General features: G+C 39.8%; 2 protein-coding genes across 3 annotated transcripts; both read right to left on the reverse strand.

Annotated features, from left to right (window-relative positions):
• Nucleotides 1–1645: 1645 nt before the first annotated feature.
• On the reverse strand, nt 1646–5218 carry LOC137781682 (putative transmembrane protein ZNF593OS). The gene is made up of 3 exons (XM_068570589.1): nt 5116–5218; nt 3973–4090; nt 1646–2784 (listed from the first exon to the last, which is right to left on the reverse strand). The coding sequence occupies exons 2-3, from the start codon at nt 4021–4023 to the stop codon at nt 2638–2640; spliced, it is 198 nt and encodes a 65-aa protein (XP_068426690.1). The 5' UTR covers nt 4024–4090; nt 5116–5218; the 3' UTR covers nt 1646–2637.
• An 11848-nt stretch (nt 5219–17066) lies between these two features.
• dhdds (dehydrodolichyl diphosphate synthase) lies at nt 17067–23396 on the reverse strand. Of its 2 annotated transcripts, none has more exons than XM_068570043.1 (9): nt 23376–23396; nt 22947–23027; nt 22366–22482; nt 22122–22264; nt 21142–21258; nt 20897–20998; nt 20677–20791; nt 19008–19115; nt 17067–17807 (listed from the first exon to the last, which is right to left on the reverse strand). In XM_068570043.1, exons 2-9 carry the CDS (start codon nt 23007–23009, stop codon nt 17565–17567), a joined length of 1008 nt encoding a protein of 335 aa, XP_068426144.1. In that variant the 5' UTR covers nt 23010–23027; nt 23376–23396; the 3' UTR covers nt 17067–17564. The 2 variants fall into 2 exon arrangements, with proteins under 2 accessions (XP_068426144.1, XP_068426145.1); XM_068570044.1 differs by having other exon boundaries at nt 23250–23389.

The raw sequence follows: 23396 nt of genomic DNA on the forward strand, positions 1-23396 counted from the left end.
TTGGTCCCAAAACTTTCTTAACCCGTTTCATCACTTTTCAGCAGTAAACTTAATAAAATTACATTGGAGAAATATATGTTAATGTTTTTATTGAACAAGAGCAGCAGCAAAACATAACATGTGTTCACAGGTGGGAGTGAGTGCCTTGTGAGGCTCAAACACAAATGGGTACATACAGTACTGTCAGACAGTTAGCTAAAGTGCTATTATGCTTCAAATGGAGAATACGTTGCATCTCAAGATAATACACACAGAACATATTCCCTCACTGCCAAACAGATTCATCATGCACACACAAGTTGATCATATTTCTCACAATTACGCCTCAAGAAGATTATAAATATTGAAGGCGACAGTCAGCTTCGCTGTTCTGTCGGTGCCTTTTTTGCACCCAGAGCTCCAAAGTCCAAATATTTTCAACGGAAAGCATTTTAAAGCTTCACAAACGTACCAAACCATCTCATCTACAGAACTTCACTTGGTTGACCATCAACGCTAACTTGCGTGCAATCCTACGCCCCTTTGACAATTCTTTAAAAATCAAACCGAAATAAAAACAAAAAGGGAATGGAGCCCCCACTTCCATCCCAAATAATGTTCTTCCACGCCCACATTCCCCATCAATGACCTTATCGCCATCCCTTTGTCTCTGTGGCTCAGAACCAGGACGATTTGTGTGACGCATCACCGGTTAGCCAATGAGCGCCCTTCGTTAAGGGTTGTGTCCTTAGCCTAGCGTCACTGAGACTGCAAAGTGAGATTTTTTTGCCCAGTGATGTGCGAGGCGGGCGGGCGGGGAGGGAGTAGGGGGGTTGTGGCGTGGGCAGAGGGGCACGTGGCGCCCAACGAGGTCTCAGCCTGTCACAGGGCATCACATCAGACTGTGAACAGGCATGCGCACGTTCTAAACTACACGCCCTGAAAGAGGTAAGGGAGGACGTGCAAAAAAGCCATCGCCAATCTGCCTCAAAACCATCTGTGTTGCAGGACAACCGAGAGAGTTTTTAGTTCACACAAATATATGAACGGTGTGTAAAACAAGAAGGCGGCCTGTTTATGGAGGACAAATCTCGCCAGCATGTTTTCACAAACCAATAAAATAATCCATGATATCCTCAAATGTCCCATTTGCTTGAGTTTCAAAACCGTATCATCTAATTACTTGCGTAAAAAGGATGGTGTGGAGCATGTTGATTGTTCCTATAAATCATTAGTTGCCTCCTTTTACCTCAAAACAGTCCAATACGAGCTTCAGTGTAGACGTCAACATACAACTAGACATTTTAGGGAGAACATAACGTTCTCCTTCGAAATTTGTAAGCATATTCTCCTAAAAAATAAAAAATTTTTTAAAAAAAGTTATTTTTAGTACTTAGGTCCCATTACTCTCAAAGCCATTCTTACACAATCACATTTTTGCAAAGTCACTATATGATTGAGGCCTTCGTGGGAAGAGGGCACTCTGCCGTGTATGAAAAAGACAGTCACCCAAAAGACTGCGCGCATCAGCTTCACCACTTCCTGTTGCGTGCGGATGGCACCACAGAAATACTGCAGCACCAACCGAGGAACTGTCCAAACAAAGAGACTGTTAATGCCATAGATCACCAAACACACATTCAAAATATTCACAGCTTTATTATATCTTTACAAAATAAAGTTATACATTCATCGATCAATAAAAACAAGACTTTGATTTTGCTTGGATTAAAATTCTTCACACCCATGCAATGTTCAGTAAAGTTAAATATTTGCATCAACATGAAGTACATATTGTAGAAAGTGTTCTTAAACACCATGCCCATTAAAGATCGGCACACATCTTATTAACAGGACTTAATTGATGTATAATACAATAGTGTGAAATCACAGGAAGAAAAAAAAATCATGAGTAGTTTTAAGTCCATTTGAAGACTTTTAAAGTTTATGCAAAACTATTCAGTGAAGTTGACATTTCACAAGTATACAGGTTGACGGTTTGTGAATACATCTCTTGATTCGTTCACAAGGCTCTGCAAGGTTCACTCGTGACGGAAAAAAAATAATTGCAGAAAACCTAAAAACAAGGCGCCGGGCTACCTTCCTATCCCCTTTAACCGTGTTCTGGGCCTGCCATCACTTCATTACAAGGTACATCTCAATTGCAGTTAGCTTCTCCTTTAAAAAAAAAAGGCATTACTGTTCATCCATTTAACCCCCTTTGGACAAGTGTTGAGCCCTGGTAAAATTCAGTGATCCAAGAGTTTCCCCTCCCTTTTTGTAACTCAGAACAGTATTGACAGCATCTTGCAAGCATGTACCTTTGTAATGACTAAAGGTCAGACCCAGTTGGCGGTCAGCTGGTTTTGATTCCCCACCCAAACCAGTCCATTAAACCATTCTGATCCAAGACCCCAAGACAGCCCTCCCCCACAAAAGCCTGACAACAGAAAGTATAAAAACACTTAACAGCAGCCCGGAAGTCTCTGTGCATGGTGTGTGTGTGTGTGTGTGATCCAGGAATTCAGTGTCTGAGTTTGAATATGATTGAGGTCAGAAAAGTGCGGTCCTGGATGACACTGCTGTGCATCTCTCTGCCCCTCACTCTCCCCTCATTGGCTCATGCGTTAACTCCACCATCAGAGTAGTCATGTCTCTTCAGGGCGGAGGCTGGACCTGGACCTTCTCAGTCATCTGTTTGGCACTGTAGTAGGACAAACTCAGGCCCATGATGGCCAGCATCATGGCTATCTGGTTGACAGCACGGTCCTGTGGTTGTGTCTGCACCTCACCGGCAACTTGCCTCTGCAAAAGACAAAAAGAAAATCAAAACAGGACAAGGGTCAGAGGTCAGCCAACAGTAGAATCAATGAGCCAGTATTTGGCAAAACCTGTAGGAAGGCAAGCAGTCACTAAATATTTTGTCCTGAGACCAAACACCTTCAGCGGCACAGCCCTCTGCCGTGTGACCGAACCCTTAGTAGGGAAAGTTAGACATTCAGGATGCGAGAGGCTTGTCCATTAGGGGCACAATGTTATGGGCACCAAGGAGCTACTCGCGTACCAAAATCAAACGGCTTGTATAATGACTGCCCACAATAACTTCTGCCAACTGCGTGTGTAAGTTTTGTTTGGTCGCGTCGCAGTTGATCTTCTACTTGATCGGTGCAAAGTTGTTGAACCGATTTCTATTTATTTAGTTTTAAATTAGCTGTTACTGTAAAGCACAATGAGAAACTGTACAAAAAAATAAATAAACTTTGTCATACTGGATGTTGACATAGTAAAAAATCTGTTTCAGGGAAAAATGTATTAAATTGCATTCACCATGTTGAAATATTTGTCTCGACTGTAGTAGACTCCCCAAAATAAATACTTTACAAAGAAACATGTACTGTCCCGCCAATGTGTAGTCTTGTGGAAGAGGCAGTCACTTTTGTCCGGTCTGTTAGGCGTTTGAGTCAATATAAAGCCATACGAGCAGACAGCCTTTGTTTCCAAATTAGTGTAAATAAGCAAACAAAGACTTTACAGTGGGCTAGACATATGGAGGGTCACTACTGATGAGTGGATTATGATGACAGCGGGACGAACAAAAGAAACTCAGAGGAAATTATAGCACAATGATTAGTGTCACCCCTAATTATACTGGTGATGAAAGCGGCTTGGAGGTCACAGAACAGCACAGGGCCCCTGGTCTGACGTGGTTCAGATTAGAACCAGTGTTAATGCCTCTATAAGCAAAGGATTGAGACAAAGTGTGATGGACACATTGACAGCTAGAATACAATTGGCATAAAAAGGGAAAATTAAGCTTGCGAGCAGGAGTGCAACTGCACTCCTCCCATAAACGCCAATGGCATTGGAGTTTATGTCCCAGTTCAAAAACAACCTGTCATTCATTTTAATGATCAGAAACGATCCCATCAAATAGAGAGTTACGCAAAGTACATCTCAGCCATCATCCGCACACTGTGGGGACGCTACACCTACCTGCAGGAGGCGGAAGTATCCAGGAGTCAGCCTGCCCAGTCTGATGATCATGTCTGTTGATGTGGTGCGAGATGGGGCCAAACAGAGGGAAGAGCTGGGGGGGAGGGGCTCTCCAGACCTGCAAAGAATACAGAATTAAAACAATTAAATTACAGAAAGCTGACAGAAAAACACAAACCAAGGGTAAAATTAAGAATTAAAAAAAAGAAATACAAAAATCTGGGAAACCAAGCATATCCCCAGACTTAACCGAGTTGATTCTCAAAAATGTAAGAAATCAAGAATCTAGTCATTACTCAACTTCTATAGACGCACTCGATACAATCTACTTCTGACCAAACTTTTAGTAGAGTTGGAGTACTGCTGCCAAAAGAGGAAGAGAACATTGACTTGCAAATAAACCAGCTGATCTAGGCAAGTAGGAGGAACATCTCTGGCCTGGAGGCATGGCACAAAGCTTCCATGTGCGGATCCAATACGGGCGCCATGTCAAGACACATGGGATAGTGATCATAATTATTCAAGATCTTACCAACTTGACACCATGTTCTCAAGGAATGCACCTTTAAACCCCTTTGTTATTAGATGGTCATGTTAGCGTCAAAGCAACAGAGCCTCTATTCATACTGCGCTATAAACAGACGCAGCAAAGAAAAAGAACAATTTAAAAATCATGTGAGGACAATCCAATGTGCAACTGATGAAAGTGATGATCGTTAAACAATTGTTAAGGAGCATCAAAGCATATGGAGGGATGGATGTGCGTCTAACCCGTGGCGTAGAAGAATAAATAGCACCCAGCAGGGAGAGGCCAAGAATTAACATTTACAAACTGGATGGTATCCGTTGAAAGGACTGGGAAGAGTCATCTTAGAGACGATAAAAAGCAGATGAGGTACATTATAAAGACAACCCCATTCTGGTGTTTGCAACATTGACAAGCATCTCGCACTCAGCTGGGATTGAAAACAATTGTGAGTGGAGGCGAGGAGGAGGTAAAAACATGTGAAGCATTAATGCGCACAACCTGGTTTGACTTGCACCCTTTACGAGAAACACACATGCACACCAAGCTTTCAAAGTTGCCCCAGGTGTGAAAAGTTGATCTTATTCGTGAACACTAAACATGTTGGGATTCCTCACCTTCCAGAGGCTGTTTCGATTGCCGAAGAGAAAAATAAATTTAAAAGCCCAAAACAGACCAGGGGGACCTTCCACTTCCCAACACGCTAAAAAAACAAACAGATGCCAACCAGAGAGCGACGAACTTGGACTAGAGCACTTCTGTGCCGCGCTCCGCCTTTTTATACAGCCCCGCTCTCACCCAACCAGATCTGCGGGCTCGCCTTTAGCACACGCCCACTTAAAAAAATAAACCACATACACTGTCGAAATGCATTACTCTCAGTGGATTACTTTCCCAAATGCACAATTCACCCTCCTCCCTCCCAAAGAAAAAAAACCTTTGTGAAGCGCCGGATATGATTTGGTCATTGACTCATATTTAACTAGGAATAATGCAAAGAAAACAAAATGCAGCGCGACACGGCCTTCTACTAACCAGTGTGCATGTCAGAGTTACATAACCAGCCTGATGTGTCCATTTAATCTCAGCTGGAGCAGAAATTAAATGCCACAGACCTCAGGACTGTCCAACAGGAACCTGACCAACAGCCAGATTAGAAAGATGCAACAGCAAAAGTTCTCCTTTATACATTACATTTAGTGTCTCTTTTAAACCATGTACAATTGTTTGAGCAGCAGTCTCATGGTGATGCATGCTCTTTGCCAACCAGGTCCCCATAAGACAGGCAACGCTCCTTTTGTTTTAAAAATCCCCGTTTTGTGATTGTAACGGAGAAAAGCGTTGCAGACTTCCTAATAACCGCCATCATGTCATCAATGTCCTCCGTTTAGGTTTGAGATTTAAAGTTTTGAGCAGACATACCACATTTAAAACTGGCGGGGAGCGGTTAAAAAGATATGGGCATGGTCGGTCAAATAGTAGATAGTATTGAAGTGCATTTTGGGAGTTGTAGGATTCAGAGAGTTGTGTTGAGGCTGAACCATACAAGAGACTCAAAGTAAAGATATGTGACCATATTTTATAGTTTCCTTTGGATTTATGTAAAAAAAGAAGTCAGTCTCAATCCTGGACATCCTTACTGGCAGCGGATTCAGGTTGAAGTGTGTGTTTTTAGGAGTGGTTCACTACATGCCTTGGCAGCAGTCCAGGTGAATCACATGTGAACTATTCAGGTTTACCTGAGGCCTACCATAAAAGCAAAAGGGTGTTTCCACCCATACAAGCATCACTTGTGACCACATTTCAACATACACCAGCTGCAGAGAGAATCTGTTTGTTACACGCAGACAATGGCCAACGTTAAGCTTTCTGGCTAAATGACTTTGTAGTCACCTCAAATGAAAACGAGTCCTAATTAATGTTACAAAATAGATTTAAAGCTTGGAAAAATAAAACGTTAAAAAAAAATAGTTTCCATTAGTAAGAATTATACAAACAAAAGCATATGAATTTACGTTACTTCAGCCCTCCCTCTAAGATGGGTAGTGAAATACAAAAAAAAACAACCCTGGAGCATGTCAATCGGCCCCGTAAACATTTATTGGGTACATTGTGTACTCGACGCCAAACAGCCAATGAGATATCAGCACTCTATCCTCATCTCTTGGTCCCGCCTCTTTGTGTCACGTCGCAGTCCCTCTGCCCACATGCCTGCAGCTGGGGATCTCCTGCTGCGAGCGACTGTTAATTGATGCACAGTAGCTGCAGAACCACCATCGACAACATAAAAAAATAAAAATCTTCTGCTGGGCAACAGAAGCTGAGGATTACATCATCATCATCCTCATCGTCAACCTGACTGTGGTGAGACAGTCAACATCTGGGCATCTGCCACATTCATGACTATACGCGACTGCTGCTGTGGTTTATCTACGCAGACTCACCTGTGATGAAACGCTGTAACTGCCCATCTGTGCCCATGTGGCTTCAAACTATTTTCATAATAAAAACATTTTAACAAGGAGTGCAATAGTACAGTTTCACAACCTGGTTTAAAGAGGCACTTTTGTGCAAGTTTGGAACAGCAGGAAAAAGAGAAATGTATAATGAAAAGTTTTTCCCTTATTATCAACGGAAAGTATTGCAAGTGACAGTCTTCTTGCTGGAGACTGAGGAAGTATTTTGCCCGCTGTGTTAAACTATTTCTATTGTAAAAAAAAAAGAAGAAAAGGAACATTTCCAACACATGAGACACTGCACGAGGACTGAACACTCAAAACGCTATCTGAAAAGCATCTCTTGTATTGTGAAATTGAACCGTGGCTCCATGCCTATTGCTTTAGTAATAGAGTTATCCTGTTCTGCTTCCAAACGCTGCTTGAAAGCAGCAGAGATGGAGAGCTGGGCTCTGGTTTGCAACCTGGGCAACGATAGCATGGAATGTGCTTTAGCATGTTGGATAGGTTTCCAGTCACACAAAGTTAGCCAACAAAAAAGGTGGAGCCACATAGACGCATCGTCCGTGTGACTCAACGCTCTCCTCTGTCAGCTGTCACTGGGCTGGAACCGCAGTCAGGTCTGAAATCTCGCTCTCCATAGTCTGACTGACAGTCAGCGGGTTGCGCTAACCTTTGTTCATGCTTTCAAACAGCAACATTTTTGCGCTTCAAAACTTTTTTTCCAAATCGCGCATCAATCTACAACCCGTGTCTTCTCAATCTGCACACAATGGACTGCGAAGGTCCGGCTCAAACCATTACAGCGTTAGTCTATGCACACTGGCAAAAACAATGCATAGTGCCAATGTGTGTCAAGATTTGAAGACACCAAAAAAAAAATCATACGAAATACGCTTAATCATTTAGGCCCTAAAATAATTACAAAAATACACAAGTTCACATTAATATCATTGCCCTGTTAACTGGAGTCAATGATTTTTACAATTGTTTTTACAAAGCTATATTGGCACATCAAAGCTACTATATACTAGTATTCTTCTTCCTTTAGTGGCCAACGTACTCAAGGTGCACATGACAAAACCCTGAGACATTACCTTCATTTTGTGCCCCTGCTGTGAAGATGCAAACATGACTGACACAAGTAAAAGCTGACTTTGGAGAGTACTACATTGAAGCATGAAGCTTTTGTTTTGTCAGTGAAATGAGCCTGACCCCAAGCTTGTTCATTAGTGTCAGGCTAAACAGTTTGCCTACCTTCTGTTAAAAGCCCCCCTCTAAGCTGACACACATGTGTAAACCTAATCAACAAAAAAGGGAAAGAGACCCAACAGAACAGGCTGTAACCCAACCTGTGATACAGAGGCCAACAGCTGATCAAAGAGCAGTAAACACAAGGGGGAGCACCATAAGCTCTGTGGCATTGGACACGCCTCAATGTTCTTTTGGTAGACATCAATCAAGAATGTTCATCCTCAGCATTTCAAAATCTAAATGCAATCTACACTTAACTGTAGCTTTGAGTTTCAAGCTCAAGTTGCCGTCTCTTTTCCAGCCTCTACTGCCAGGGAACACAATGTACAGAGGACACGCAATGGGCCCAGAGCCTTCAACAGACACACTGAACGCAAAGAAATCATTTTAACGCGAGTCAAGTCTTTTTCATGCAAAAGATTGTTTCCCCTTAGCTCACACTTATCATGGAAAATCTTAAAAAAAATAAATAAAAGACTGAAATCTTCATAAAATTAATAAAAGACTAATAACACAAGGAAAATTATGCCCAATGATCATTTTGAACCACAGTATTTATATCAAATGATCAGCCACACTGCCAAAGAAAGAACATTGACAAGTTGTTCAAGACAGCAATAAGCCTACGATTTGGTCCCAGTCAGCTGCATAAAAATGTCAATTAATTAAATTTGTGGACGACAAAGCTTCTACACGAAACTCCTCATTTCAGGTGCTTTAAAGTCTGTAGTTGCAACATAAGCCGACAATTTACTCCCAAAAATATTTTTTACGATAAAGAAAAGAAATGACAGCAGCAAAACTATTAAATTAGATAAATTAGATGATAAGTCAAACAAGCCACAGCAACATACATTGCCTACCCCTGGCAATCATCACACAGAGACAATAGGACACTTTTCTTTTTTCTTCCTTTCTTTAGGTCCTAAAACCAGCAGTGGACGCTTGTTTCTCATCGCTTACTTCTTTATTTTTTTGTAACAGTACACTTCTGTAAAACTACTAATTGTAAGGAGGGGGGAAAGTGCTCACCTGCAGCTGCACTGGTTTTTAGGGTGCGCGAGAGGTCGCTCAGCCTGCGTTTGGGTGGAAAGTACAACATGTACTGGATGTAAAGATTTTATAGGAGGCCGGAACATGTACTGTATAGGCGGGGGGTGTGGCCCTGCGAGCCCTTCAGCATACACACTGCATGGTGTGCATGCGAAGCACATAGACCCCCACGCCTGAGAGGAATGGACTCGTCCACGTTTTACGCTCTCATGTTGGCCACTTGCTGGTACATTTAGTCCCGGAAGGTGTTTAGTTTTGCGCTGTGAAATGCCAACACAGAGACTATACCCGCACGACATGTGCACACGAAGGGAATATGGCCTACATACTATGGATCAAAAGCATTCTTCATGTATTAAGTTGAAATTTTAGATCTTAAATAGGTAAACCAGGTGTGGGGAAACTTGCAATAAAAAAACTAAGGTTGGTTGCTCTGTGGCAAGAGCTGAGCGAGATTGACAATTATTTAGTAAACAACACAATATTATAACAAGATCAGTTTTTTATTAGATGTTTCTGGATATTTCACATCACCCAATATTTCCTCAGCAGGTGGAGCCAGTTGTATTAATATTCAAATTTCTATTTTCTAAGCAACCTGTCCATGTTGGTTTTAAAAACTATATATATACATTTATATATACACACATATATAACTTTCCAGCCAAGACCTTAAAGTGATCTGAATTTTCAAAAGGAAGTGAGAAAGTTCTGTGACTTGAAAAAATATTTGATTAAAAAAAAATCAATCTCACACAGCTTTAAGTTTGTATCACGCAATCTACCCAACGACTAAGAGACATGAAAGAACTACAAATAGCAGCAAAACGACCACAAAAAGGGACAAATGTCCACGGACAAAAGACAACTCACCACCCTAACCCAAAGCAAAGTTGCAGTGCAGTTTAAGAAATAAAATGTTGTGAGATGCAGAATTTGATTGATATCCTTAAATTTGGTTCGATTAAAAGCAACAACAAACAGAAAGTCTTCCATCTGGATTTAAAGGAGCTGAGTGTCTCAGCAGACCTGCAGCTTTCAGGGACCTTATCCCAGATATGTGGAGCAGAAAAGCTGAACGCTGCTTCTCGATGTTTAGTTCTGACTCTTGGAACGGAAAGTAGACCCGTCCCAGATGACCTGAGGGGTCGGGATGGCTCCAAAGACACACAAGACAACAACATAAAGAGGATAAACAACTACAAAGTCTGTGCGCCTTGCTTGTATGTAGGAGAGCTGGTGGGGACTTTTGCATGTATGAGCTCAGGGGCCCATTGCACCACACCCATGGTCAAGGTGACTGTAGAAACGTTGCTGGGGTCAATGGCCCCGGAGGGAAAAAAAAGCATGATGTCCTCCTGAAATGAGGCCACGCGTATGAGTGGAGGGACTCCCTTAACTGATGGGTCTCCACCAGTTAGCTCAAACCCGTATCTCAAGAAAAGTTGTGTGATACAAATCGGAAAACACATGTATGTTTACTTGTGTGAGTCAGTTTGACTCTGAGGTTTCCAACATAGTTGACCCATGCCCATCTTCACCACGTGTGGAGGGCCATGACAGGTAACTGATTTAAACTACAGAATAGTTTAGCAAGGTCTTTGACACCCAAACCACAGAGTGTGGCTCCAGTCGCCTAGTGAGATTTTGTCGACATGGCATTTACATACATACACCTGCTCGGTTTAAATATGTTATCTACTATCCACTCATTGGCTGTTCTGGAGTTTTCGATCGCAACACACAATCGTCCTCAGTTGATGGACGAGATATTAAAATTTCTAATTTCCCTGACAACATTCCAGCAATCTCCAAGTGATGAGGACAATTGTGATTTGATAGAAAGCTCCACAACAGCTACTAAGTGGAAGTTATGGTGAGATTGGTGAACTGTAATGAAACAAATAGTATTTCCAAAGTTTAAAAAAGATTGGTTAATACTGGAGTCGAGTAGAAAAGAAAAAGGACAGAATACTACAATCTCTTTTATGACTTTAATAAAAACAATTGCACAACAGACATTACAGTTAAAACAAAAAAAGGGAAATACCAGATTAATATACAAAATATTTATAACAAGGACCTTATATCTACACCAAAAAAAAGAAAATACATTTTTTTAAAACCTGGACTGTCAACAGCTGAAAAGCAATCCTCAAGGATCTCTTGAAGGACCCTGAACAGTGCTTGTAAATCATAAGGTCTCTCTCCTTGTGTTGAACCATGAAAACAGCAGGACCCTGGAGGATTGGAGCAGTCTGCTACAAGGTTTCAAACCAAAACGTGTCATATTTGACCGACATTCCCAGACAGCAAGTTAAAGAGGGAGAGAGGAGTATAAGCGTCTCATCCAGGTGCAGTGCTGCGCTCTGCTGGTGCTGCGGTGCAGACACAGAGGCTTCTCTAGAGCGGGAAACCCATCGCAGCACTTTCCACCCAAATACTGATTCTACTAAATTATATTTACACCAGGATAGATATTTTAAATGTTGAGCAGCTTCATAAATCTACTCCGTTTCACATTTTGGATCAGGATCACTGGAGCTGAATCTTTTGGCACATGAGTATAAAAGGAGATTAGCTACCAAACAGCACCCTGGATTAAATAAGATAATTCTACTTGACAACAATAAATTGATACAATTGAAAGACAGTATATAATTTGTTGCTTAATTCCTAGTGTTTATGTTCCACAGGGCATTTTTAGGAAGTTTAGTTTCCCCTTTTTAATGGTAAAAGGATTTATATTATCCAAGGAAGTTCAGACATACTTCAACCAGCAGGTGAAAAATATAACCGAAGTTACCCTCAGTGATAAGGAGAAAACGAAAAACATCTTTGAGAATTCTTAAAATAGGAATGACCGACACTAAACAAAACTACTTCATGTTCTCCGATTTATGTTTTCATGTCTCAACCAAGTAATGCTATGAAAACATTTGACAATTTTTATTCAAGAACATTTAGATTCAGCCATTAAAGTCAGAAAAGCTTCAGTCAGGAGAGAAACATAACTTAACAGGACTTATCAGATGAGCAGGTTCACATCATACATGTTTTTGGGACGTATCAATCTTTTTGACCTAATAACTGTATTTTTGTTTGTGATATTTTCACTGACTGGAACTTGTTTCAACATACAGTGTTTCAAAACATTTGGTAAGCAATCTCTTATTAGTTTAACATTAAAATAAGAGATAAAAAAGGCAAAATTCCTATTTTCTCTCAAATTTTAACAATATGCTTTAGCTGCCGTATAATGTTTAAAATGAGATTCAAATTCCAACTTGGTGGAAAATATCTATTACTCAGCAGTAAAAAAAAACAACATAAAGATTAGACAAACTAAAAATACGTCTACGAGATATGGACGGTAATCATTTTTAAATCGATATAAAATGGATATGAACGTGACAACAAACTTTTGTTACAAGTGCAAGCCCAAAACAAACATAAATGACATTTGTAATATAAAACTTGGTAAAAAATACTAATTTAAAACTGTACAATCACCAAGTACACAGAGTGAGCACTTCAACTGTTATTCATTTGGCTTCAGTGGCTTCGGCCTTTGGCTCCTGGGGACAGAAGATAAGAAAGCAATGTTACACATCAAATGCATTGCTTGTTTCAGGAGCACATTGCACTCACTGGGATCTTCATTATTTGCTCCAGATCACCCCATTTATTACATTAAGATTGCCATCAAGTCGGACAGACATTTCAGATTCATTTAATACTAAATAAAAATGGAGGGAAAAATGTATTGACAGAATATCTGATTTTTAAAACTTTAAATCAAATATAAATGGTGAAATTACAAATCTGTTTGTATACTTTTAGGACACGCAGAAAACCTGTTGATTTTACCGAACTTTCATTTGTTTGGCTGTCATTTTTTTCAGTTCAATCACAACCATTAGCATATTACCCAAAAGTTACAAGCACTCCAATAAATAAATAAACAAACAAACATTTGTAACGCTTGTTCTTGTCCCCTCAACACTCTTCAGATAAGTTATTCATTAAAGAAAATAAATGGTGTGTAAAATCTCTTGGAAAAGAAACAAACCTCAGTCTTGGGGTTTCCATTTTCAGCTTGTTTGGCCTTCTTTGGTTTGACAACCCTCTACAAATGACATGACAATTGATTATTAACAGATTAGAGCACCCAAGTATCATCACACGTTTCAGATTAATGAAGAAAGACAAGTGTACTAACATATCTAAATTGTCCATCAAAAGGTATTTGCTTCTTGAACTAGGCCACATTTAATTTCCCTTCAAGGAAGTGAAGGCAATGAATCGGCTTCACATGTGACACACAGCATACGTTCTGTTGATATCAGCTAGTTATCAGTTTCATACTTTGACAGCAGGTTTTTTCTTAGCCTCCACTGTTCTGGTAGGTTTCTGCAAAACAAAAAGACATTTCATTTAGTATTTAACAGTAGATTAACAACAAAAGCAGTTAAAAAAAATATTTTGTGACCATCTCCCTGTTCAGTAGTGATGCATGTTTTTGATAAGCACAGAGAGACAATGGATTAATGCCGATTAAAATTTCAAGGTTAAAGTTAATCCCCAGAGGAAGTTGCCGTTAGAAAAACAACTTCTGGGTGAGGAACAAGAATGATCACAAAACAAAAAATAGCAGTCCTTAATTGATTAATATGTTTCTGAAGGAGCTTACAGCAGCAGTAGCAGTCACACACGACCGCGAGGAACGTCGTAGGACACCGCCTTCCTATTTAGGAGAAAGAAAATCTTAAGTGATGATTGCAGATTAACTAATCAGCATTATGACCCAAACTAAACATGCTATTCACAGCACTAAAGTGGGCATCTAATGGCTTTGTCTTATCAAAATGACTGAAGCAGAAAACGAAAGTCTAAATAAGATGGCACTCAAAGCAGCATTTAACCACAAATCTTAGTTATCAAGTATTTAAAATATTAGTGTACTCCTGTAATAACAGGGCATCAATAGATCATAAATAACATCCACAAAAAGGAGATACACACAAACCTCTTTATCAGTTTGGGGAGTCTGAAAGATACAATAGAGAGAAGAAAAAAAACACATTAAAATTTGAATATCATTACGCAAGACAACTCAAATATCACTTAATCCTAAAATCATAGAGTTCTGCAGACATAATCGAAAGACAAACTACGGACGTGACAAAGAAGTTCCCGCGCATATTTGAATTCAAATGTGGCTGCTGCCCTGTCACTGACGCGTTGGCGCCCTGACAGCTTCCTTTGTTTTGTATCACTGCGCGCCGACAGACAGCTGTTGGGAAACCGATAAGATTACGACTTCACTAATCTGAAGCCATGGAACCAAACGAAGCCGTACGAAAGAACCTGCAGAGGTTTCAAATTAATTTAAATGTATTATTTATTAATTTTCTTAAAGCTTTAGATTTTAGAAAGATTTTTAAAAAAAATATTATTTCATGTCAAATATAATCAATTTAAAAAAAAATCCACACGGCTGCACGGCTTGTCATCGCGACACGCAAAATTGATGTATTAATTAAATATATTATTAATTAAGAAGAGAGAAAAAAATCCCATCGATGCACACAAACACACGTTAATTCACTGATACGCACACGTGTGACGTGATAATGTCAGCTGACTGAGAGACATTTTGGCCAATTTAAATTTAATTCAGTCCGGCCGAAGTCACGATAAATCCGCCTGGAACAAACGTGCATGAACAAGTCTGACTTTTCCTGACTCTAACAGAGTGAAAAATAAATAAATAAATAAATAAATGTGACCTCCCCTCCCCCAACCTCTTCCTGAAACGTGCAAGTTTCGCCAAATAACTTACTTCTAATGCTCGATAACCTTAACCCCATTCGGTAATCAATAAGTAGGTCGCGAGCTGCGATCTCATATCAAACTGGGCAGCTCACGTTTCCCCCATTTAACGTTATCTACACCCCCCAACCGGCTGCCAAAGAGGGGGGAAAAAACAAGACAGCGCAACGTCAACGGCTGCACTTGTCAAGAGCTTTTGGCGCAGGGCGTGAAAATAAACAAGTAACGCCATGTTCGGTTTACGGTCGTGTTTACCAGATAACGGTGCATTTCACGGGACTACCAAGACTGCAAAACTTTAATTTATGACAACCGCGGAGGAGGATGCCCGCCCAGCTCCCTCCTGTCGGACCGCCATGGCTGCACACTGTGAGGGCACGATGACGTTCCTGTGATGCAGATCTATCACACGGTTGACTCAAGTTAAAACGGGCCGAGCGCGCGCGGAGTTAAAAATAAAATAGAACGTCTTACCCTTGCTTTGCCCATGTTGCTGATAGGAAGGGAACAGAGAGCAAAGAAATTGAATTGTAAAGACGGGGTTGTCTTTCTTTCTTTTTTTCTGCCCGGAGAGATAACACACAACAACCGACCAGTCGCTGCGTAAAATGGCGAATGTATAATGCAAACGAATGTTTTTTGTAGTTTATACGCTGAAATATAAGAACGAAACCGGTTCGAACCAGTTTTGTGTTTCGCTGTCTGTCATTGGATGCAAATACATCACGTGCGTCCGGGCACCGCCCATTTGTTAAAGACGCAGGAGGCAGCCTGGAAAAATACTGACCAGTGCCGCGAGGGGGCGCTGTATTGAAGGTCTCTGATTGATGGTGGTGTCAAAAGAAGGCATTGCATCATAGACAACAAGTAGATCCAGTTCAACATTTACTTCAGTGGTGGCAATAAGTAATCAGTTAATCAGTAAGTAGCAATTTCTAGTGAAAGCAAATGCCAATTAGCAACAAAAGGCACTGAAAGTGTAAACTGTAAAAGTACTAGAAAGCTAAATGGCCCCATTGAGGTTTTTTTGTTTTTTTTTTACATATATATATATATATAGTCAGTATTGTAGATTTAACTATTATCTACCATTTATTAGTCATATAACTTGTTTAGATTTTTTACTATGTCTCTTGTGTACACATTACCCTGTTTGCTGGTCTAATTCTGAAATTTCCCCACTGCCAGATTAAGTAAGTATCTAAGTAGCAATGCCACAGTGTAAAAAATACTCCTCGTATTTAATTTGATCTTTTGATACAAAACAGGTAATCATTTTATAATGAGCTGCAATGTTAACTTTCCAACAGAAGTTTAAATTAGTTCCACCTTGACAACATTAAAATGCTGAATACTTGTTGATAGTAATACTATAGAAATAATTAATATATGATCAGTAAAAAAAAAAACTCAATGGGGCCATTTAGCTTTCTAGTACTTTTACAGTTTATACTTTCAGTGCCTTTTGTTGCTAATTGCCATGTGCTTTCAGTAGAAATTGAGTATTTTTATACCGCGATATTGCTACTTAGAAAAATCATATTTTCTTATCCTATTAAAGTGACATCAATTGCATTAAGATTGCCACACTAGAAATGTTAATTACTTTTGTTAATGTTAACATTCCAAGGGAAGGGCATTCAAATTCTAAATTCTACTAATTAAATCAAGATGAAATTGGTTTGGATGTGAAGAAAACTGACTGACATAAGTAGGAGATATAATTGATAAAAGTCCCAGCTCCCCAGCTGTATGTGTACATTCACATAACTAATAGCTACATATTAGCTTTAAACAACAATAGCAAATACAAATATATATTAGGGCTGGGCAAGCTAATTTACCCACCCCTAATATAGACAAACACAATTCATTTCTCAAATAAAACAGTCCATCTACCATGTCAATTAGTACTTCCAACAGTTACTAGTAGAAAATAAAGGCAAGTACAAAGCTCAGATTCTCACATGATTTAATCATAGCTGACATACGATAATCGCTTTATTCTGTTAAAAGGAAGCTGGTCAAAATATAGTTATGTCAACAACATCACACTCGACAACACTGTCTTTGGGCCACGACAAAATTGCAGTAACATATAAATCTGGACGGCTGCTTTGGGGGCTTTTACCAACACACAGGACCCCTGGCTTTCATTCCTATACTTTGATCTTTCAATTCATGGCATGCAGTTGACAGACAATTCACACAATTACTTAACTACATCTTGACCAGACATTTCTACGTATTAGACTTCTTTTAATATATTCAATCATAAATATTGATTATTTTACAGCCCCATAGGGGTAAAATTGCCCTCTTGTTTTTTTTCTAAAATTCAGTAACACAATGAAACCATTTCCAGTTACTATTCTCACATTTTTTCCACAGAAGCCCTTATGTGAAGAGGACAGGGGGAGGGGAGGGTCATCCCCACTTCAACAAGGGACGTGGTCCTCGGAGGCTTCCTAGGCCGAGACAGCGCCGCTCCATAAGTCATTAAAGAAAGAGTCCCTCTTGTGCTTCAGCGCTTCTAGGAAGTCCTGGATCCGTTCTGCCCGGCAGGTGCTGTAGCGCAGCAGTGCCTCTTGTCTCCTCTGGGCGTCGGCAGGCTTCCCGTTCCCATGATGCTGCAGGAGCTCTGCTACACAGGCACGATCCGCCTCCAGCTGCTGGAAGGCCTGATGCTCTCGGTGGAGGTCTCTGGCTTTCTAAAATACAACAACAACGGTGATGTTCACAGAAATCCTAATAGTGATCCCAAGCACATATTATGTGACGGATGGTCGGCAACAGAAACGCTTTTTCAAATAATACTGGAAAAAAATATGAAACTCTTCTTTTAACAAAAGTGTAAAAAAGAAAATCTATCCTTTTCAGCCAACTAAGCTGAAGTCATATATAATAGGTATTATGGTTATCAAAGCTTTTGCTGCTTTGCAACATCACATACAATACTTTTCATTTCTCAAATTTATGTTTGGTGCCAGAATAAGTAGAGCGAGAAGCAACATTCTGGGGTTGGACAAAAGAAAAACAAAAACCCTGCAAATCATATCCATTTGATAAAGCTGCCAATGTTTGGCGCTTGTTGAAATCGATGAGTCAATACTTTGATTTAGCAATCATCCCATTACGTATATATTTGAAGCATTAATAATTATACCTGTGGCTAGTGATTCCTTATTTCTCCAAAACGGCTTTCCTGCATTTGAATATTCAAGATTTTGAATGTTTTTTCTGTTGACGGCGCGTTACATCATTTTGTAAATGTTTTCGCGTGATGAACCAAGCAGTCAAACGGCACATACTTAATTAATATTAAAGACTAATTTGTGTTATTTTTGCTATTCTAGACTTTATATAGATATATTACAGTGGCATTAGAATTATCACATGCATCTATGTGGTGAGTGTTAATCAATGGTAATTTACAACACCTGTCCACAGGAGGCTTTTTTTAAAAAATAAAATAAAAAAGAGAATACAGCCACAAATATACATACATGGAGACATGCACAAAGTATAAGTGAGTGTTACAGGGGTGTTAGGTGTGTGAACAATGTTGTATCTCTATTAGGCATGATTCAGGACCCTTCATAAAAACATTAAAATTGTGTTGTACTGTCAGTTCTGTTGGTAGACACTGAGAATGTTTTTCGAGCGATGAACCAAGCTGTTAAAAGGGCCCATACTTACTTAATATTAATTATTAAAGAAAGATTTGTGTGGCTCCCACCGTCACAACGATTAGTAGGTTAAATATCAATCAGAAGTATCAATTCAGTTTAATGAGAGAAAGAAGCAAAGGAAGGGTAACTGCACAGGCTGCTGTATTCTGAGACTCAGTCCCATATCAGTGACAACACACAAACAAACAAACAAACCATGTCCCCTCCTATAGGCCTCACCTGAATGGATGTGTGATTTAATTGGTATTTGAGAATGGCTTCACACAGGTTCCAGAAGGAATATTCGGGCCACAGAACTGACTGAAACACTAAACAGGAGTGGGAAGTCTGCAGAGTGGGAGAGAGAAAAGAATCAATAGAAGTCTCAGAGGAGAAGCTGTAAAGTGTTTGACTCCATGATCAAATCATTTAGTCTACTTGGTAAATGCCATGTATCATAGATTGCAAGACCAATTTGGACGACAATTATTATTATTATTATTATTATCATCATATTTTATCATAGCAATACTATTATCATATCATAACAATAATATTATCATATTTTATCATAGTTTTGAGCAATACCGTTATATCTTTTATATTTTGCGGCTTACTTTTTACTTATTTATTCTTCACCGTTTATCAATTCTGTGTTAGGACCGAGCAAAATAAGCTTTTCATTGTATATAATAACTGTCTGTTATCTGTGCATATGACAGTAAAAACACCTTGAGTCTATAAAAAAAAATAAGAAAAAAAAGAAATTGTACATGAAAACAAAAAGCCTGGTTTTCCTACAATCTTAACGTGGTATGGTTGATAATGCAAAAAGATTCTTCTGCATTTGTTTCCGTCTGAACAAGGTAAGGCCACTGAGCCTGCCATAGCTGGCATGAATAAGTTGCCCAAGACACAATACCTACAAATGAATCACCCTTCATTAAAAATATGTTTTGAATAAATGGTTAATTCTCAGTTATGACTGCTGCTACACAAACAGTCCCAAAACCCCCAAATGAGTTATGTTTGCACTTCTGCTTCCCTCGTTGCCAATTCAAAGTATTTATTTTTTATAAATGGGTTTTTGGTTCGCTGTTTGAAATGAGGTCTGTAGTGAACACAAGCTTTAGCGATGTTACCACTCTGTTCTACGATGTATAAAGAGGCAGTTAATGTTGAGGCCTTTAAGCGTCTTAAAGGAAGTTGTGGCTAAATGAGACTATGACATCACGTTGACGCGTCTACCTTCACAGTCTCACTGTGTATACTTACACTCATGTGACCACAGTGGACTTTGTTTATAGCCCCACTGACCCTAACTTTTGACACCAGACTACTGTGTTTCCGCTTCAAAACTGGCATCATAAACTTGTGTTTTCCACAGAGTTCCTCAACTGCTGGAAAAGGCCTGCAGCCTTTAGTTTAGGGAACCAGTGTAATGATCACTTCTGGGGTTGGCCTGATAAAATAGGCAGCAATTTATTGAAGATAAAGGAAATAAGACGGGACTCAACCCAAAATCTCCAATTCTGATGATCACCACAAAGTCTTAAAGGAAAAACAAAAAAGCAGACTTCACTCTTCTAATCTGACGAATATCTTCAACTCTTTTCTTTTATATGCATCAAAGACATATTCTGGGCTGCGTCTACGGCAACTAAAAGCCTTCTATAAACCCATGTTTTGTAGGTTAATACTTTGAGCATTAAAACCTGAAGTACAAGTCTAACAAGGGTTACAGTTGCAACACCTAAAGATAAGCAAGTGCTCCCAATTTGCAATGATCACGTCACCCTAAACCAAACCTTGAAATTCACATATCTTAAGTGTTTTCAAAGTTAACGACAATCATAATTAAATTCATCTCACGTCACTACGTTTTCATGCAATCGTTCTCATCTCTCACCTGCCAAAGAAGGAAGTCGCTGAGTCGCACCTCTCCAGAAGTGCGGATGAGCAGATCAGGATTGGGCGATTTACTGCTGTACAAACACTCGCTCAGCAACGGCTCTGAAACGTCACTGACATTACAGAACAACACAAACATTGTTCATTAGAGAAAAAGCTCCCCAAGTTGCATTATGGGTGTTGGCAGAATATCAACAAGATATACTTAGTATGGTCACCTTGCTTTGATCAAGCCCTGCTCCACCCCCCAAGCCATTTCTCGGACCGCATTGGTGATTTCATATCTTGATGTGTAGGCAAAGCACACATTCAGGAAGCATCTGCAAAACAAGCAGTTGTTTCTGTGGTCACTAATAAATGTACATTATGAAATCCGTTCATGTCATATGGTCAGTGTGGCGGTCAGGGTGAGCCTCTAAATAGGAGGGTCATAAAAGCGGAAGAACAAATCAATAAAACTTACTTATTGTGCGACTTGGTGCTGAGCACAGCTTTGGCAATAAGCTGCTGAAGGTCGAGTGGTAGCATATTCAAGTCTCCCAGCACACGGACACAAACACCATGCTTCTCCAGATTCTCCCTACGGAAGGAGATAGACAGGAGGAGAACAATGAATATATAAACTATTCATAATTATTATTATTATTATTAATAATAATAATTTCACCGGATAATTCAATTAAGAGGCAGCTCTCATTTACAATGACGACCTGGCCAAAAAGGCAGCAAATGGATACAAGACATAATAAAACATAGGCTAGGCTACTAGGTCACGCTTAGGTCACCACCTAGTGGTCATTTATGGAACTGCATATGAACAAGCCTTTACTTATTGTTTTTTGACGTCTACATTTGCACTAACGAATACATTTACAGTACAATAAGAGGCAAAAATCCAAAAGATGTCAACTATGTATTCTTGTGTATTGCAGAGAAGTTAGTGTCAGCTAAAATAACATGGAAATCACTGATATTGTACACTCCTATTTATAGGTCAGCCTTACTTCCCCATGGCCATTCTGGCATCAGTCCACAGTATATCTTACTCGTTGGCCATTACAAGGGGAGGAGATTTTTGTGTCAGTGTTGAAGGCTGTTAGCGTATCAAGTTTAAGCCCAGTGTTTCTTTAGTGTGTGCTTTTAAATGCAACCATGAAGCAGATTTAAAAGCATTATATAGGGAGTTTAAAGAAAAAAGTCTTGTTGCAACTGGCTACTTAGTATCCATCTGATTACCAATTTATTTTTGCAAACACTCAACATTTTTGTCTCCTGATGACACTTAACTAACTTTAACTACACAACAGTCACAGCATTTGGTTGGTTCATCTCAATGTAACTTTAAGGAAGCTGCGAATCATATGATGTAGAACATGTGACTTGCCCTGAAGGCAACAGCGAAGCAAAACAGCTATTTTAAAGTTCCTGAACATTAAAACTCACCGTTCATCCAACAGCTTTTCAAATTTCTGCCTGGCCAGCTCCATCAGCCCATCCACCTCACTTTTGGTGCGCTTGAAGTTCTCAATGCTGAAGGCGTATACTGTAACCTCTCGGATGTCCAGATGCTTACACCACCGCAAGGTCTGGTGCGGTAGGGACAAAGGGTCACATGTGAATAAGCAACCTGTTTCATGTCCGCGTAACATGCGTTTGAGAAAGAGCTTTAATCCCACAGCAACCTCACCTCTGCCAGCTTATTGAAGCCCTGCATGTGGCCTTCCTGACGCTCCATGCTTTTCTTACGTGCAAAGCGCCGGTTACCATCCATGATGAAGGCCACATGTTTAGGCATGGGTCCAGCCTGTGAGACACAATGCACATGGGTCAGGACCGGTTTGGGGGTATAAAAACCCTAATACATGTTATTTATACAGTGATTTAGAGTTTAAAGAAAGAAGAAAAAGATTTAAAAAGAAAAAGGAACAAATGTGATAACATGGAAAATTCTGTCTCATGGCTTTCACAATGTGAAGACTTTCCAATCTTTTAAGAAATAGTATTTTGAACAAGTTTTTTGCGCGTTCACCTGCATCTCAGTACTTATCAGCAGATGCATCACCTTTATTGGCCGACCAAGACTGTGAGATGCAGTGGAAAACTGGCTATTGAAAATGTTTTCCTACCATTTTGCACTGTTTACAAGATCAAGGGCCAAATGACTTATGGAACAGTCGAGATTAGGGTTAGCACATAAATTGATAATGCTTATAACGAGAGGTAACGACATAAAAATAAATACTTGGGAATATACAAATTGAGGCTTACCTTCAGGATATTGGCTGAAATCTTTTCAAGCAGGTTTAATTCACCCTCCCTTATCCACGACATGTTCGGGCTTTCAACGGTCTAAAAATAGGTGATTAAAAATGGTTTTGAATGTCGACATTACAACCAATCCCTTGACTAGTCAGAAACAATGACGAAGTCCCTGTTTATATTCCCAAAGAGCGTCATTTCTAAAACCTTAAACGCAGCCCGTGATTGATTTATCTATTAATTGCACGCTTGGCTCACGAGACATGCAGTAAACTAACTGCTTTAAGGCTTTAAAAGCCCAAACTGACTCACACGTGGTGCGGAAGACACGAACGCTTTGTAGAAACAGCTTCACTCGTTCAAACTGCTGAACCAGACGCTGCTCTATTGGCACAATTTCTGTAATTTACATCACATTTCCGAGAGCTTCCAACTCACAGCTTTAACGATGACGACCTC

This window comes from Clinocottus analis, unplaced genomic scaffold, assembly GCF_023055335.1.
Source record: "Clinocottus analis isolate CAN_PGR_092001 unplaced genomic scaffold, fCliAna1.0.p SCAF_9, whole genome shotgun sequence".
Taxonomy (NCBI): domain Eukaryota; kingdom Metazoa; phylum Chordata; class Actinopteri; order Perciformes; family Cottidae; genus Clinocottus; species Clinocottus analis.